The following is a 17,945-nucleotide window of genomic DNA, read 5'->3' as shown; positions in this document are numbered from 1 at the left end:
TGGCCTGTTAAACCATCCTCTGTAATGGACTCTTATTTAGTTTGAGACTCAGGATAAAATAAAGTGTATTCAATGACCCGCCTATTCCTAATATTTTTTTAAATCTGTTTTATTGATTATGCCATTACATTTGCTCTATTCCCCCCCTCCATTCCCCTTCACCCTGCACACCCCTCCCCCACCATTTCCCCCTTTAGTTCATGAACACGTGTCTCAAATTTTTTAGATTCTGTATTTCCCCTGCTATTCTTACCCTCCCCCTATCTATTTTCTATCTGTCTATGCTACTTATTTTCTGTACCTTCTCCCCCCTTCCCCTCCTCCTAATATTTTTAAATCTGTTTCCTACTGTAAATGTACACACACACAGAGACACACACACAATTTACCCTTGCTTCTCCCCTCCACCCACGTTTTTTCCCATCGGGGATGTATCTTCCTCTCATCCAGGGGTACGCAACTTAGATTTTAAGAATCTTAGCCAGGATTTAAACACTTCCCTGCCTTGGACCCTGCTGTTTCTGCCACTTGAATTCCAGTTTCTCCCAACAGCTGATGAATGGCTGTCCCAAGGATCTCCCCATATTGCACAAGTTTCTTCCTGAGAAACGGCTGGAAAGAAGGGCATTTGTGTCTCCCCGTAGCCCCTGCCTTTCCCACAGTCCCCAGAGGGAGCTTACCTGGCCCCACCCCACCCCGCCCCCCCCAGGCGAGCCAGCCTGCCGGCCCCTGGCCCCGGATCTGCACAGGGTCATTCCTGCTGCCTGTTTCCTCCACCACAGGTTACCTGGCCTTACATCTCCTTGACTCGTAAACCCTCTTCGCAAGCAGATCGCCTGGTGAACGATAAGCAAATAGGGAGTCACTCCGCCCAGGCAGCAATTCTAATTTGAGAAGTCCTTCCCCAGTTATCCCATGGTTTGCCGCTCCACTCACCCGCTCGTGCCCGGACTTCTTTACCTCAGTGCCTTGGGCCACTCTGTCCCTTCCTTTCCTTTCCCTATTGCCATCTGTTCAACTTCATGGATCCTTCAAGATCGCCAGAGACACCACCTCCACCTTGCTTCCTTCCGTGAACCACCAGAACAATCGCTGCCTCCTCTGAGCTCTAAGGGAGCGTAATGAGCCCCATCTGGAAGCACTCACGCTGCCTTATACTAGTTTTTAGATCATACCCCTCAGTCCAGAGTAATTCCCGAGGCATGCGACTCCTTCATAATGCCTAGCACAGGGTTTTGTATGTAATCAGTGCTTCCTTAATATCAGTGGACCGAATGCAGGAAGCCAAAAAAGTACTGAGATTGTAATTTCTGAGCCTTTTTCTTGCCCGAAGGTAGGAACCGAATCTTGACATCAATTATATCTTCACTGTGCTCACGCTGGATGCACTGCTTATCTGGCGCTTAGAGAGCAGGCTCCCGAGGACAGCTGGCTGGATTCGCCACTCAGACAGACAGATGGGACTCGGCGGAGCTGCGTCACATTCTGTCACGTGTTCACTCTGTTTCTGCTCAGGGGTTGTGGGGGTGGGGGTGCTTGAACTTGACTCTGAGTGCTGGATCTCTTGATTGCTCTGCATTTTTGTTCAGGTCCCCATGGCAACAGACCAGGGAACTGCCTTTCCCTAAACTCTGACTTCCTTCCACAGTGACTGTCCTGGCATCTCCTTTCCATTCAGCGCACGCCCTGCTGTAGTTCAGAGTCACCTTCGCAGACAACACATTCTGTAGAGCAGGGCAGAGACAAATAACGAGGGTGGAATGTCACTGGACACGCAGCTGCGCAGATGAGTTCCGTGTCCCCCATGTGTCCATCTACCTGCCGGGATTCCTATTTGTTTTTATCTGATCTGAGATCCAGGAAGAGAGGAACTTGTTCTTTGTAGAAAAACCAAAAAGGAACTCGTAAGCAAGCATGTTGATTCACTTCAGCCCATGTTTATTTCTTTTTTTCCCCTATATCCTATAATTAAGTGTCCATGTCTAGCTACAAAATAGAAAAGAAAAATTCTTTTGGTGAGAGTTTTGAATTGGGTTCATGCCTTTCGTCTCTTACAGGGGTTGGGAAGGAAAGGCTAGGATTTCACATTTCATACATATCGCTGGAATGTCCTGCATGTTTGAAATATTCTCTTGGCTCTTCATATAATTAAGGAAAAAAACAGAAGTATGAGGAGGAGTTCAGAGTGTGAGGAAAATTCCCCCAAGCACAGGGTGCCCGTGGGGAGACAGACACACAGTGGTTCGGAGCAGGGTGGTGACCGACTTCCACGGCAAGGCCACCTGTACATCAGTGTCGCTCAACCTGGACAACACCAGCAGCAGCCTTGGTTCCTCCCACCCTGAGCTGGAGACTCGCCTGGGTCTAGAGACTCACCACTCTGGGAACCTCTGCAGTTTGCAAGTTGACTGTCTATCATTTTTAAGGAAGGCCCTTGTTCAATCTCCCTAAACCTCATTGGTACAATGTGGATAACAGGGTGCCTACCAATGAGTCAAGTTCATTTAGGAGCTCGCCCGTCACATGCAGTCAGTGAGCACGTGGCTCTCCAGCAGGCAGAAGTACCAGACAGCCCCCACTCAGTCTGCAGACCCTCACGGAACCCACAAACATGAGACTTCCCGGGAACATTTGCTCGTAAATGTCTGTGTTTTAGTTTATTGACTCTGACTGCCAAGCTCCTCGCTTTGACTCCACCGATGGCCTGCTTTGGGAAGAGCTCATCCTTTTTTACCCTCCCTTTCAGGAACACTCAAGAGTGGACTCAAGAGTGGACTCAAGAATGGAAAGAATGCCCTGACTACGTCACTGCTGGAGAAAACAGCTGTTACTTTAACGCATCCTATACCTCCATCTGGACGCCCTACTGCATCAAGCTCACGAGTCGTGGTGGGACTGTGGATCGGAAGTGCTTCTCTGTAGAGGAAATAGGTAAATCACAGGTTTGTGTTTCCCTTGCCATGGCTTTAGATTAACTAAGTGGGAAGTCTCAATGCCCAGGTGTATTTGAGTAGGGAGGCTTTGTCATTGTGCCCGAGGGGCAGATGGAAGTCAGGTTGACAGGGCATGAGGTCAGCTGCTGAACAAGAAGCCAAGGGCAGGGGGAACTAAGTGGGCTTTAAGGAAAACAAATGCAGCAGTAATGCTATAAAGAAGGGGGGGCCTGGTGGCGTCTTCCTGGAGGAGGTCTTTCAACTGGATTGTGTTCCTAAGAGCCACAGCAGGGGCAGACTCGGGGTGCCCCTAAGTGTCCTTCTCTTCTAATTATTTGGTGTGATTATTATAGTCTTCACTACCGAAATATGTTGGCCTTGATCTCTATCATTGCTCTAATAAATACTTAGGTTTCCTTTATCACAAAGCACAATTACTCTGGGATTTTACATTTACAAAACAGCCAAAATCAGTTCAAAAGCATGTTTATAAAATCTGAAGACAAACATTGGAGATAATCAGCTCAATGAACTAAATGAAAGATCCAAACAGCTTATCCCTTGCCCAACATGTGGACGCAGGGGAAACGAAACAAAGGAAAACAAACAGCTATAATTGGAATGTGCATGTTTAAACTGTAATAGTATAAACAACTAAACAGAAAAAAATCAAAGAGGGACTCTGAGTAGCTGGCACTGGTTCCTCACATCTACCCACGGAGGCTCAGTTGCTGCGAATAGGAATTCCTTAGAGTTCTCTCGGACGGGCTGTCCTCATATGTGGTTTTCCAGGCATCCAAAGACTGCAAGAGACAGAAAGGGGCTAGAAGCTGCAGACGGGAGAAGTGGATCTGATAGCCTAACTTTGAGGGTGAAGACTCAGAAAACTGAACAAGTGCAAAAGAGAACTCAACTGCCTAGTTGAGAGATACTGTGGAGATATCCTAACACCTATGGGTGCAGCTGTGAGTGGCTCAATAAGTAACAGTAAGAATACTGGGTCAAGACCCATGTTCTGAGCCTGTCCCTGCCACCTGCCAGCCCCGCCCCTGTACCTGGCTGGCCCTGAGTGCCTGCCGTGAGCCAGGCACTGTTCTGCCCCGTGTCCGGGTGTAATGGCTGCAGGATGAGTAAGATACAGTCAAGTCAGGAGTCCCAGGTGTTAATGAGAAATAGCAATAAGCAATAAATAATAAATAATTGCAGCAAATCCAGAAAAGAGGGCTGTTCCTGTCAATATGTGGCATTTGTAGCTTAGCTATTTTACAAATCACTCCAATTTCTTTTTTAAAATATATTTTATTAGTTACACTATTATAGTTGTCCCAGTATTGCCCCCTTTTCGCCCTTCCAACCAGTAACCCAGTTCCCTCCAGCAATCTCCCCCTTAGTTCATGTCCATGGGTCATGCATGTAAGTTCTTTGGTTTCTCCATTTCCTATACTGTTTTAACATCCCTCTGTCTATATTGTGCCTACCAATTATGCTTCTTATTCCCTGTACTTTTCCCCCATTCCCTCCCTTCCCCCTTCCCCTTTCCAACTGATAACCCTCCAAATGATCTCCATGTCTGTTTCTGTTCTGCTTATTTGCTTAGTTTGTTTTTTAGATTCAGTTGTTGAATCTTATCTCTGATCAACCCTGGGGACACAGACTTTACCCCATTCCAGGCGACCTCCATATCATAGAAAAGAAAGTAAATTTTACTCTGCTTCTGCATATACTTTTTGAAAACCTCAATACTGAGACCAAATAGCAGTCATGTATTGGAAACTCTCTAAACTATAAATTTAGATACAGTTCCTAGCTTTGGAATCCATATTTCTCTTCACCAGCCTTTGGGAAATTGTGGTCTTTGTGGTCAACAGTTGTACCTGGAAATGTAGGTAGATCAGCAGAAACCAAGCAGAACCCCGTTGCCCATCACTCACATCCAGTTAAGTGAGAGAAAACCCTTTGAGAGAGAGCAGTGTGATGCCTCCCTTCTTAGGTCTGAAGACCCCATGTGGCTGGGAAGGCACCAAGCTGAGGAGCCACTGCTGAGTGTTGGGAATGAGCGAGACGAGGTCCTTGCCCCAGGTCATGAACAGCTTGGAAGACAAAAGATTTCTCTAGCCCTGGTTCCAAAACAGCCACATGTTTAACTGCCACAGGGCTGTCTGACACTCTGTCCCTTAGTTCAAATGAATTCCTTGGCCAAGTCCCAGAGCATTAATTCTATCATAGCTAGAAGAAATGTTAAGCATAAGTGATCTTTAAGAAAAGTTATAGATCAGATTTTAGGCTTGAAAAGCAATTTTTGCAGGGGCTTTTTTAGAGGTAAACACAGATCATCCTTAAATTAAAAAATGGTACTCTCTTACAGAGTGAGAATATACTGATAGGAATATTAGAAGTAAGAGTATGAGTGATAAAAAGGTACGAATGTGGTGTCTTCAGAAGAAAGCATTCCATTACTATGCAGCTGTGTGTCTGTGTACTAACTCTCCTTTGAAATGCACAGTACAACCAGACCCACCCACTGGCCTCAACTGGACTCTACTGAACATCAGTTTAACGGGCATTCACGCGGATATCCAAGTGAGATGGGAACCACCATCCAATGCAGACGTTCAGAAAGGATGGATAGTCCTGGAGTACGAGCTACAATACAAAGAAATAAATGAGACCCAGTGGAAAATGGTAAGGTGCCGTTGCACGTCATGCTTTAAATCTTCTGAATTGTCTTCTTTTTATTCTAACACCCCTCTTGTTGTAACTTCCTTTGGACCTAGCACCAGGTGCCCACACCATGTGCTCCATCATTTCTTATTTGAGAAAGTCTGACCAGTAAAAGATCGACTTAAGGGTTCTGTCCAGTAGCAGACGCTTCCGTGGAGCTGACATGGGAGCATCTGGAAGGAAAGGAAGACTCTCCCCCAGTCTTCCTGGGTGTCCAGTTTAACTTTAGAACAAAACTGTGTACTTGAGCCACTTTGGGGATGTGGCTAAACATGGGAAGGGTTATGATCAAGGTCAACAGTGAGCTACGGCTAAATATTCTCCCATGATTTTAATTGCTACTGCTCACAAGACCCCCATTAAAATAAAGTCTTAAGTGACTCTAGGAGGGAATTTGCCCTTTAGGGTTTCGGAAGTATATTTTGTCAAGTACGCCCAGGGACAACTGTGCCGATTGGTTTTGAAGTCTGCGAGGAGCATGTACTGGCTGACCTCCGCCCTCCTCACTTCCTTGCCAAGTGCATGGGAACTGGGCACTGAGATAAATTCCACACGGCACACAACAAGAAGAAAAACAGGATTATCGCCCTGCTCCCAATATAACAAATTCTAAATCAGTCTGACCACAGCCACGGCCCCGGCCAAGCCCAGCGGTTCCTGGCCAGGCATCACGTCAGGCCCAGCAGCTGGCACAGCTTTGGAGACACCGGGCTGTCCGCTCAGTGAATGGCTGAGAAAGAGGCTGATGCTGCCATTAGAGGAAGAGCTAAATTTGCAGCCGCTCTGAGCAGCACAATACTGGGCTTTGAGTCTCTGTGTACGGCCTCATTTTAATTTAGATATCTATTCTGCAACTTGGTGTAGTAAAAAAAAGCATGTTTGGATGCTGAGTCAAACAAGACGCTCTAAATGCAAGCTAGTCATGCGTTTCTGCAGCCAGCAGGTATCGGAATAGCCACTGTGTGCAAGGACTGTGCCAGGTTCCCCAAGGTGGCTGTTCTCAAAGTGTGAACCAGGGATCCCTGAGGGTCCCGAAGACCCTGTCAGGGGGTCTGCAAGGTCAAGGCTATTTTCATAGTAGTACTAAAATGTTATTTCCATTCTTGACCATGTTGAGATTTGCCCTGATGGTACAAAAGCCACAATGGGTAAACAGGCCACCTCGGCACAGACGGGGGTAGTAACACAGACTGGTACTGGCAGTCTCTGAATTCTTCAGCTCCGAACATCGCGGCGGGCGGAGGGGAGCGGCGGTGCAGAGCCGTTTCTCCTAAGAGTGCCCTTGATGAAGCTGTGGAAATGACTGATCTTGTTACAGCTCAGCCTTTTTAACATCCAGTGCGACACGTGGCAAATCCACATGAAGCCGCATGGGTGCCGAGGGTGGTCTTCAGAAAAAGCGCTGGAACAGCAGGCTGCCCACGGAACCCGCTGCGTTCTGTGTGGAGCACCACGTGGAGCCTTAGTGTTACCTGAAAGAACTACTGATAAACTGATACATAGCAATTCGCGTTTGCATTGGCAAAGTTTTGGCAAACATTGCTTGAAAAAAATTAAGCAAGCTTATTACTGTAAGAAAAACAATTGGTAGTATTTGTTGCCAGTGGAAAAAATGTGAGCTTTCAAGGGAAAATTAGAATTTAAGGAAACTTGTGTAACTACGCATTTGATGGCTTCCCTATCTTTGAAGACACCCCGTTGAGATCAGCAGTGGTGCTATTAGCAAGTGATTCTTTTTATACTGCATAATAAACTGTGTAGACATTTAGGAAATCGGCATAACTCAGTGAACCAGTCTTTTCCAGATGACCCATACATGATATAACCAAAATTGCACACAGGGAAACAATCCATTCAAGTACTAGATGAAGGAATGGAGGATTTTAACATAACAGAGTCCACAAGATTCATTGACAGGTTTCAGATTCCAGGTTGCAACTAACCTTTAAGAAAATACCACTTACTGAGTTTGAGTGTTGGTGTTAAAAAAACATCTAAATTATCTGAAAAAACTAGGAAGATATCCTTCCTTTTCTCAATATATGTCTGTGTAAGGCCAGATTTTATTCATACACTTCAACCAAAACAACACTTCCTAATGGACTGAGTTCTGAAGCAGGTGTGGAAATACAGCCGTGTTCTACTAAGCCAGACATTAAAGAGATTTGCAAAAATGTAAAACAATGTCACTCTTTTTTCTATAGTTTTATTGTTTTGGAGAGCACAATAATTTTAATAAAAGTATTATCATAAAATCAATTTATTTTCATTTTAAAATTAGCATTTTTAATATTCTCAGTTTCCATTTCTAATATAGAAAATAGCCATAGGTATAATTCAAATAAACCAAACCTTTACAATTCACAATCATTTTTAAGTGTCAAAGAATCCTGACACTGAAACGTTTTGTTGACGGGAAAGACCTGGTTCTTCTTGCTGGCACATGTAAAGAATTACAGATCAGCCAATCTATTAGTGTGCAATCAGTTTATTAGTGATCCATTCCCATGGAAGAGAACAGGACTAGCTAGAGTCAGGGGCGAAAGGCCAAGTTTCAGGGCAAAGCAGGGCAGCATTCTTGGCCGAATGGTAAGAGTGGCCGAAGACCAGGGTGGCAAGCCCCCAGGAGAGAGAGTCCTTTGTTCTGAGGACTTACATAGTTGGTGGGATAGGAAAAATAAAGTTAGATATTGATTAATGGGTAAGTGTGGTGCCCACTCTCCTGGGGGAACGTGACTACCCAAACGTAGGTATATGTGGGGGTCTATTAGCCCGAATCCTTCTCTTGCTCCAGACTCCATTTGCTGTTAAACAGATACATGACAGGAGACAGTTAATTTAAACTGGGGCACTTTCCAAAGTTATTGATGGGCTCCTCTATAACCATCGGGGACTCCCTCATAAAACAGTGACCAGAGGTAGACAATGAACCAAAGTGGTTTTGTGAGCTTCTTCTTTGGGTACCGGGGACCCTCTCCCACATTCCAGGCCCTGGGATGAAAGCATAGTTTCAAGGCCTTCTCTCCCAGATAGTGGAAATGCTACATAGGATTTCAAGGACTTCCCTTCTTTCTTGCTAACATAACATTTCTTGTGATACTAGAACACCTGGCAATATTATCAGACCAGGCTGGGGACTACTGAGTTAGCATGTGAGACATGTCTCCTTCCTCCTCCCTGCCTCAGTTTACTATTTATTCAACCTAAGTGGTAAAAGGTGTTTCCTGGCAACCAGGATGCTGGATGCTGGCCAGTCACAGCTGTGCAGCCTCGGGGCTCTTCTTATGCTGTCTCCTGCCTCCGTTTGACAAGCTAGAAAAAGCAAGATGTAAATCAGAACATTCCAATTCATACATTTTCTGAGTATAGTTTGAAGCCTGAAAGACCCTGGCCTGTAGTGATGTCTCAGCCAAGACACAGTGAGAGGCAGGTATATATGCGTCGCATACCTGAGCCAGGTGCACGGGGGTGTGGGACTCAACTGACCGTGCAGAGCTGCCTTTCCATGTGGCTCTGTAGCAGTCCTCATGGTGCCCTGCTAGAAGTCACATTAGATGGTCCACAGGGGTCAGTTCACGTTTACTGACCTTCTGTGAGTGCAGTTATATGTGTATAGTCTTTATGAGTTTGATCATTTGCAAGGGTCACAGAGTTGTCACGAATACCAAGGGCCTGTTCATAAGAACCGACCTCTCTCCGGAAGACAGTTGCCATATAACTGGCTATGAGCATAAGTGTCGTAAGCATAAAAAGAAGGGAAGTTTGTAAGCAGAAGGGGAAAAAGCTAGTGTTCGTTGCTTAGACCAGATTCATGTTACCATTTGGCAATATGGAATTTGGTGGTGTTGTGTCCTTTTTTAATTAAATACATTTTCAATATAAAAGTGATACTAATGACCATGTAGTTACTTACACTGTTTACCTGCTAAGCCAAGTTAAGAATTCCTGGTGTTTTCAGGATTTTAATGGGTGGCATACAGTTATCTACAGCCTATAGTTACCTACTTGCCCGCCCACCTTCCACCCAAAGACAACAAAGGTGTCGTTGGCTCCCAGAGACTTTGTGGCCTCACACAGAAACCTGTGCAGGGAACAGAGAAAGTTGTGCAGGATGTGCAGCGTCCGGCAGAAGGGAATAGGGGAAAGTGCCAGGAAAGACTTCTTAGTGTTGCAGCAGACACACTGCGGGCCGGCCAAGAGCAGGCGCACAGGCAGGGGGCCGAGCTCAGCATGTGGGTGTGCGGGTGTGCGGGTGTGCAGGGATCAGAGAGGGTGGAGAGGGGCCTTGGGGGGGGGGGTCCCTGAGACTCCCTGCCTGGTTTTGTTACTAGTAAAAATCTGTAGAGAAATGACTTTGGTGACAGTAACAGAGAAATTAGGGCTTTCAGAACAAAAACATGGGCTTTAAAAATATTTTAAGAAAAATAGTAAGTTTAATATTCCAAATTCTACCTTTTAAAAAAGCACTTTAGGCGTGCAGATGTTCTATATATGAAGAGGCTCCTTTAAACAATGCAAAATCACCATCCCATGTACACACGGTGGCAGGGGGAGAGACTTTCTGAGCAGAAACGAACCGAGGTGAGAGGGAAATTTGTTTTAGAAACTGAAGAGCCAGCTTCTGACTTAGCAAAACAAACTATGAGATCTTATTTATGTGCAAGGCTGATGCCGTGGAAAAAGTGAGGGTTTCTAGTTTTTTATAAACAGGAACAAGGTGTTCTACCAGAAAATGTAGGAAAAGCACACGTTGACTACTCAGTTTGAATATTTGCCTTAAAGGAAAACCCCCTCATTAACTGGGTCCCCTTCTTTGACAGCACACATTTTAAAAGTCTCATAGACCTGCCCTTCCCCCAGAAGGTAAAAGAATATCCTGGCCGTAAAGGTTGTGGGACCACAAGGACTCCTGTGATTTTTCTTTTTTTGCAGATTTTGAATAGCAAACAATTTTGAGGTGGCCTTTGAGGCTTCTAGAACAAGCAGATTATGTGTATAGATGCTTCTAACAGAGTTATTTCAAAGTTTGGTTAAGACAACTATGGATTTTCCTAGGACCCCTTGCAATTATCTGGTCATATGTATAACCACCCAGAATTTCCAAAGAATGACTAGAATTTGTTTTGATGTGAAATATGTTTGTTTTTCCTGTTTTTGCATCTTCATACAAAACTGTAATATCCCTAAGGATAGGCAACATTTCTTTATAGTTCTGTTATTTTTCCATAATAATTTATTATGCTTTGATCTTAGAATTTTGACATCCTAATTTAAAGATATAACTTCATTTCTGCCCTGGCTGGTGTAGCTCAGTGGATTGAGCGCGGACCTGCAAACCAGAGGATTGCAGTTTGATTCCCAGTCAGGGCACAAGCCTGGGTTGCAGGCCAGTTCCCAGCAGGGGGACACACAAAAGGCAACCATACATTAGTATTTCTCTCCCTCTCTCCTTCCTTTCCCCTCTAAAGATAAATAAATAAATAAGATTTTTAAAAAGAGATAACTGCATTTCTGTGAAAGTCCATCAAGTCTCTGGTTTGTACCAAAATAAGTTTGAGGCCTATTGTTCATTTAACATATTTGCCTTGATCTTTCCTGAAATAGCCCCCCTCCCCCAACTCCAGTACCTTTGCACACCTTACCTACTCTCCACGATTCCTTTTGAGAACAGACGCAGGCACACCTTTCGGAGTTTGTGGCCTTGAGTGTCCACTCTCTAACCAGCAAGTGCCCCGTTCTGTCTTGAAAGATGGAGCCCGTGGCGTCCACGTCGGTCCCTGTGTACTCGCTGCGCCTGGACAAAGAGTACGAAGTGCGCGTGCGGTCCAGGCAGCGGAACTCCGACAAGTACGGCGAGTTCAGCGAGGTGCTCTACGTCACACTTCCTCAGACCAGCCCCCTGCCCTGCGAAGAAGGTAAAAGTAAGAGGTCGCCATGGCGCCCACGTGGCTTTTCTCAAGGCGCAGTGATCCATCCCCTGTGCTGTGAGCCCCGTGGCCACATCGGCGTCCGTGTTAGCATCTAAGAGTGGGGTAAGGGACCCCGAGCCTGCCCTCTGTAACAGGATTTTCCATGAAAAAGCAGGAGGATGACTCAGTGTTTGAATTATTTAATTCAGGAAGAGTCCTGGGGTGAAGTGCAAGTTACAGAGGGGTTATCTCCAGGTATCAGCGTTTCAGGTGATTCTTTCTTTACATGTTTCTGTAGTTCTAAAATGGTCTACAATGACTTGTTTGCATTTATATTCTGCATAAAATGTTTTTCAAATACACACTGAAAAGGCTCTGTATCTATATGGATGGGTGTGCTCCGTGGCTTCTAAGAGAAAGCTGGGTATTGAGTCAGCGCAGGTAGTCAGAGGCAGGTGCTGGCAGGCTTTAGAAAGTTCAGGCGTGGCTTTTACCTGGCCAAAGTCATACGCCAGTTACGCTGATGAATGGCATGGGACAGCTGAAGTTCCTGGATGTAAGGGAAGTACAGAGATAATTAAAGTGTAAAGAAATGAACCCTAGGGATTCTTAATAAAAGAATTCAAGTGTTCAGATACAGAAATAAAGAGGGCTGCTTAACCATGAATATTAAAGCTATAAAATATTATCACTCCCACATGAGAATTGGCTGTAGCTCATCTTCATGAAAGACAGGAGGTTGCAGGGCCCTGTGAGGAGCTGAGGTTTGTTAGTGAAACAGTCACAAGCTACAGAGAAATGCAACTTATATTTCTGCATTTAGGTACAGGTAGAATTCATGATACAAAATAATGCTTGAGTTAAAATGTCTGCAGCTCCATTTTTTAAGCTCTACCTAATGCCTGTTACTGCAAACAATATGATACAATGAAATTCTGGTTTAAAAAAATACACTTGCCACACACCCTTTAATCTTATTGTGATGGCGGTTAATTCACTTAATACAGTTTCTTTCTTAACTGACTTTCCATGTTTAAAAAAAAGGAGAAAATGAAGCACCTGCTTTATATTATATTCCTGGATATGTCATCGATATAAAACTATAAATGCCACAAGAGACAAATGATGTTCTCTCCCCCACTGATTCTTTCTAATGCCCATAATATCTCCCTTGGGGGTTTTAATACCTGAACCAGAAAATTAAAATAAGAAAAGAATATTACAATATAAAAGCCTGCTTTTAATCAAGCAGCTTTAAGGTAAATTTCACCTGTCCTTTTTAATTAAAACACGGTTCATTTCTGCCAGTGTGGTAAGAATACCGGGAACCAGCTGCAAGGCACTGGTTTTTAAGGAATAATATAGAAGTTTTACAAACAGGTCCCCCCAAGTTTGCCGCAGACCTGACTCAGATCTGCAGGAGGAAGCCCCCACAGGGACCTTCTGCCCCAGGGGGGTTTTGAAGCTGTAAAATAATCGCTCTGCCTGTCTGAAAAGTCCCAGTCGTGGGTCAGATATAAAAACTCTGCCCCAACCTTTTCAATAGCTCCTCAAACTGGAGGATATGAAACACCTGCACACCTTTGTAAAGAAGGAGCCAAGGAGACATTGTTCAGGTAAAGAGGTGTGTTAACCAGCAGCACCTGGCTCTTTCGTGACATCCTCTGATCACATAAGGATGCTTACAGCAGATTTTTTTTCCTTATAAACGTGGATTGTGCTTAAGCTTTATTTTGACTTTTTCTAATGTAAAAGGATTTGAAAATGTGTTTTCGGCACAGAAAATACTTCTCCAGTGTTGCCTTGTTTTGGGTTGGTTGTCACGTAAAATCACGGACTTCACCAGAGGAATACAAATGAGGTGAAATGTGAACATCAACCCTCCGTAACCCTGCGAGTGATAAATTGTCTCATGTGTTTCAGATTTCCAGTTCCCGTGGTTCTTTCTTATCTTCTTCGGATTATTCGGGCTAACCGTGATACTACTTTTATTCATATTTTCTAAACAGCAACGGTAGGTGTGAAATAATCTACCTCAATGTTTTTGCCAGTTGCTTAGATTTCCACATGTGTTTCCATTTGTCATTTGGTGTTTTCTTCTGTGAGTCATGCATGAAAATTTTAATTAACCCAGGAAACCAATACCTCCAGTTATACATTTACCACCTTACTGTGTCCATCAGAGAAAACTCAGAGGTTTTCCTTCTGGCTGAGGAGCTGCACAGGACATTTAGAGGCTAGGGTCTGGCCGTACGGCTTGTGCCACGCCTCCGTAGCAAAGCTCTTTGCTCAGAGCTCCCTCCTCGCCTCTTCCAAGTCCTGACCAAGGTGACACATTTTTCCGGGACCCTCGGTAGCATCGCAGTTTTGGCTGTTTGACACTGTCCTATGCACAAACAAATGGAACTGGCAAGCTAAAGCGACCCAGATAAATCAATCTAATAAACCCTTTTTAGATTTCCTATGATGGCAATTTCAAGTAATTTCACGTTTTCTTAAATTATTTGGATACTTACAATTTGCTATTACAATTACATTTGTTAACACAGCTAAAATTCTTTCTAAGTTTGAAGAGATTCCTTCCTTTATTCTTTTGGAGTTCCAAGCTAAGATTCCAGGTATTATTCTGCTGCTGTTTTTGATCTTGTTTGAATCCCTTAACCAACCTGGACCACCATATTCTTCTGGGTACTGTGTTCAATTATGTAACCATTAAATTCCCTTCAGATCTGCATTGCTCTTTCTCTTCCTGAAAGAAACTCAGTAGAGACTACAAGAAACTTTAATATAAAATGGAGGTAAATTATTGGTGCTGGTTGCCAGTTTCCTTATATTGAGAATATTTTTGAAGTCCTATGAGTCAGTCTTGTCCCTTCACATGGAACTGGGGTCCCCAACACCCCCAGTTTGCCTGGGACTTCCCTGGGGTTAGCACTGCAAATCCTGTGTCCTGGGACCTCCCTGAATTCCAGACGGTTGCCACCCTAACCCTAGGACAGCAGACAGGCTCTGCAGCTGAAGCCCAGAGGCCTCTACCAATCAAAACAGCGTCTCTGTGAATTTCCTATAAAAGCTTTGTTTTTTGAAGTTGTGTAGCATTTGGCAACATCAAAACGGACTCGTAGTAGACAGAAGAATCCTCAGAAAGCTGGAGTTCTGGAGTGTCAGGCGCACCTCCAGTCTCCAGGTGAACGCAGAGAGGGCTGTTGTCAGCAGGGTCACCCCCAGTTCCCAGGTGTCACCCAAGGGGAACGCAAAGCTCCCTGAGCAGCATTTCAGTCTGTCCCTGACTTTTTAGCAACAGTTCTGTCTTAAGAACACAATTGTTATGTGTTTGGGGGAAAGTAAGTTAAAAAAATCAATAAATCTGTAGAATGTTGAGCAACTTATATATTTAAGTAATACCAACAACCAAGGAGCCAAATTATAATGTTGATTAATTTGAATTCATCGATCGGAACAGTTGAAGGACTGATTTATATGTAACTGCAGCTGATTAAACTATGATGTATATAAAGTAATTTACTCTTTTTTTAATTGTTGTTCAAGGACAGTTTTCTGCCCTTTACCCCCATCCCAGCCCACCCCCCACCTCCCTCCTATCTCTACCTCCCCCAAAGTAATTTACTCTTAACGTTAGCTGTCTGAGTCATTGTGAAGCCTAAGTACATTTGTTATGTAGTTTAAATATATTAACTAATAATATTTCAAAGAAAAAATAATACTCTCAAAAAATAGGATTTCAAAGCAAATATATTCACCTCTGTCTAAAGAGTGTTTTCAGTGAATAATGAAGGTCTCCACTATAAAGCTTGCTGGAAATCACCAAATTGTAGAGTTTCTAGAAATCTTTTTTGTACGTCCAAATTTCCCATGCTAGGACTAGTTCTTTGTAGAAAAGAATTAACTTCTTTCTTTCATTTGCCCATAAAAATGCTTATCTTGCCTGAATTTTCACATTTTAATGAAAGCAGGACATGGCAGAACTTATATGTCAGCGGGTGTGGAAGGAGCCTGTGGTTCTGACAATTAAACGGTAATTAGAAGGCGGGTTCTGCCAGGCTTCCCAGAGCCTCGGGGCTGCGAAAAGCTTCAGGTCCCCCAGCCTTTGCTTGCAGTTCTGTGAGTCCACAGCCCAAGCACTTCACCTTTATTTTTAATCCAGATAGTCCAGTCAGCTCTAGCAAAACTTGTAATGTAATTTAAATTTAAATAAAGGGATACGAAGTCACAAACATAGCTTCTTGCCAGGATTATTTTATTCTGTGCTCTGTCGTTCCCACAGTATGACTCACGCCCAGCCTCGGAGCGGGTCTGAGTCAGGAAAGAAATTGCGTAATTAGCATAAAACAGAAGGGCAGACAGAAAGCCAGGTCCAGCCTGCAGGTCCATGTTTTGCTATGTGATGCTGTTTTGATTTTGAACTAAAAATTTATCTACAGGGTGTTTATAATAAAATAGGGAATTTTCGCACAGGAAATTTAAGTGCATCACAGAATTGTGCGTATATTGACCAGAGATAGCTCAAATTTCGTGTGTCCAACTGAAATGAACCCGGCAGGGACGCTGTAGTTAATGAGATCATCGTATATAACTTTATAATTAATGGGAGCTGTGTGGTGCAAACTTACTCAGTCCACCCTGATTGGGCTCCATGTGGACTGGGTTTCCTTCCTTCCTTCCTCCCTCCCTCCCCTTCCTTTTCTCTGTAAAGTACTGGTGAGCAGCTATACATTCAAATTACCTTTTCTCATAACTGAAATGGAAATTGGCTTTAGATGGAATCAAATTTCTCACTCCCAGATACTAATGCTGTCAATTTTAAAAAATGAGGAAAAAATATTGTAGGAATGCCACATTTTATTTAAATTGACTTCAGCTTTTTGTTGTTTATTGTTTTGTTCTTTTTTTCTTCTATCGTTTTTCCTTATCATTTACTGCTTAATATTTTCCTTCTTTTTCTCATATTCCACTCCTAAGTTACCAAAATATTTGCACTAAGTAATAGTAGTGCCAATGTTACAAAACAGAGGTCCAAGGGGCTCAATATTTGGCCCATCCAGGGACACCAAAAACTGTCACAGAACAGATACACCAGAGCCCAGACTCCAGAGGATGGTATACTAATACCATCCGGACCACCTGTGGGGCCCGAACATCTGTGAAAGACATCTCTCAATGCCAGAGATTTGTGAAAAGGAAAGGAAATGTGTATTTGATGCTATACAGACTTAACGTCTTTATTAAAATATCAAAGTCCCTTAGGACATCCACCTACACACACAGCGCTCCCTTCTCCCCCTGTTCTAACTCCCGGTATCCTAAATCAGGAAAAGAGCACACGTCCGTGTTTCCAGGCCGCTGGCACCGTCAGCTGTGTTGCCATCCAGGCAGGATCTCCAATTAACCCAGAGTACTGTGGCACCTTCTCATGATCCACTGGCAAGAGTCCTTTGTACCCATTTTTCCAGGCAAAGTCTCTCCTGCTTTCCAGGCCACTCAGCTAAAGGGAGCACCCCAAAGCAGCGTGGGCCTCTTCTACCAAAGCTGCAGGGGTCTCCGCTCCACCAAAAGCGCATGGCTTTCTTCTTCAGCTGGCTGCAGGGGTCCCCATTCTGGCAAAGCCACATGGTTCTCCTTCACTTGGCCAAGAGGGGGGTCCTCACTCTGCCCAAAACCACGCGGCTCTCCCCTCAATGGCTGCGGTGTCTGGGTTTAAATCCCCACACCAATCTTCCTCTGTACCCCTATTTTTGACTCCTCCCACAATCAGTTATACCTGCCAGTATTTCTGTATTATTACAAGTTTACTGGGCTGCCACTGTGGGTCTGCGCAGGTATGGCCCCATGTCCTGTAACTTGGGGGACCTGCCCCCCCCGTTACATCTTAGGGGGGAATTGACTTCATCCCTCTGGCTCCAAGCCTGGCCACAGCCATTTAACATATCCAAGTGACCCTCCAAAGGCTATAGATATGATAAATGACCATGCCATGGATTAGCTGCAAGGCTGTGGCTGTACAAAACAGCCCTGCATGTTCCTGCCCCATGTGTCCCTTCCCCCCAACTTACACCTGTGAAGTGAGGACATCTTACATGTCTCTCCAATATTCCTATACACCTTGAGTTCTGGACACCATTCCAAATTCCTTTTTGCCCCCCTTGGCTGCTCCCTGTATCACCCTGTATCACATTGTAAAAAAATATTTTACATCTGTCTTTTGAAAATAAGAGAATGCACAATTTTTAAGATCTATCCAACCAAAATTTTAATTGTCTTCAAGGATTAAGATGCTGATTCTGCCTCCAGTTCCAGTTCCAAAGATTAAAGGAATCGATCCAGATCTCTTCAAGGTAATTAACAAATTATGTAAGTTATAGAT

At 44.1% G+C, this 17,945-nt stretch overlaps 1 protein-coding gene across 4 annotated transcripts in view; it reads left to right on the top strand.

The window, feature by feature from the left end:
- The window catches only part of GHR (growth hormone receptor), a 217,114-nt gene that overhangs the window by 195,831 nt on the left and 3,338 nt on the right, over window positions 1-17,945 (top strand). For all 4 annotated transcript variants that reach the window (XM_053657235.1, XM_053657236.1, XM_053657234.1 and 1 more), the window contains 5 exons: window positions 2,747-2,931; window positions 5,437-5,615; window positions 11,404-11,569; window positions 13,487-13,577; window positions 17,847-17,916. In XM_053657235.1, coding sequence (XP_053513210.1) covers window positions 2,747-2,931; window positions 5,437-5,615; window positions 11,404-11,569; window positions 13,487-13,577; window positions 17,847-17,916 — 691 coding nt within the window. The remainder of the gene's footprint in view (window positions 1-2,746; window positions 2,932-5,436; window positions 5,616-11,403; window positions 11,570-13,486; window positions 13,578-17,846; window positions 17,917-17,945) is intronic.

The sequence above is a fragment of the Artibeus jamaicensis genome, unplaced genomic scaffold (genome assembly GCF_021234435.1).
Source record: "Artibeus jamaicensis isolate MK-2021 breed Jamaican fruit bat unplaced genomic scaffold, CSHL_Jam_final scaffold_369, whole genome shotgun sequence".
NCBI lineage: Eukaryota > Metazoa > Chordata > Mammalia > Chiroptera > Phyllostomidae > Artibeus > Artibeus jamaicensis.
The sequence above is the reverse complement of the archived record's forward strand: the minus strand, read 5'-3'. Positions and strand labels throughout refer to the sequence as shown.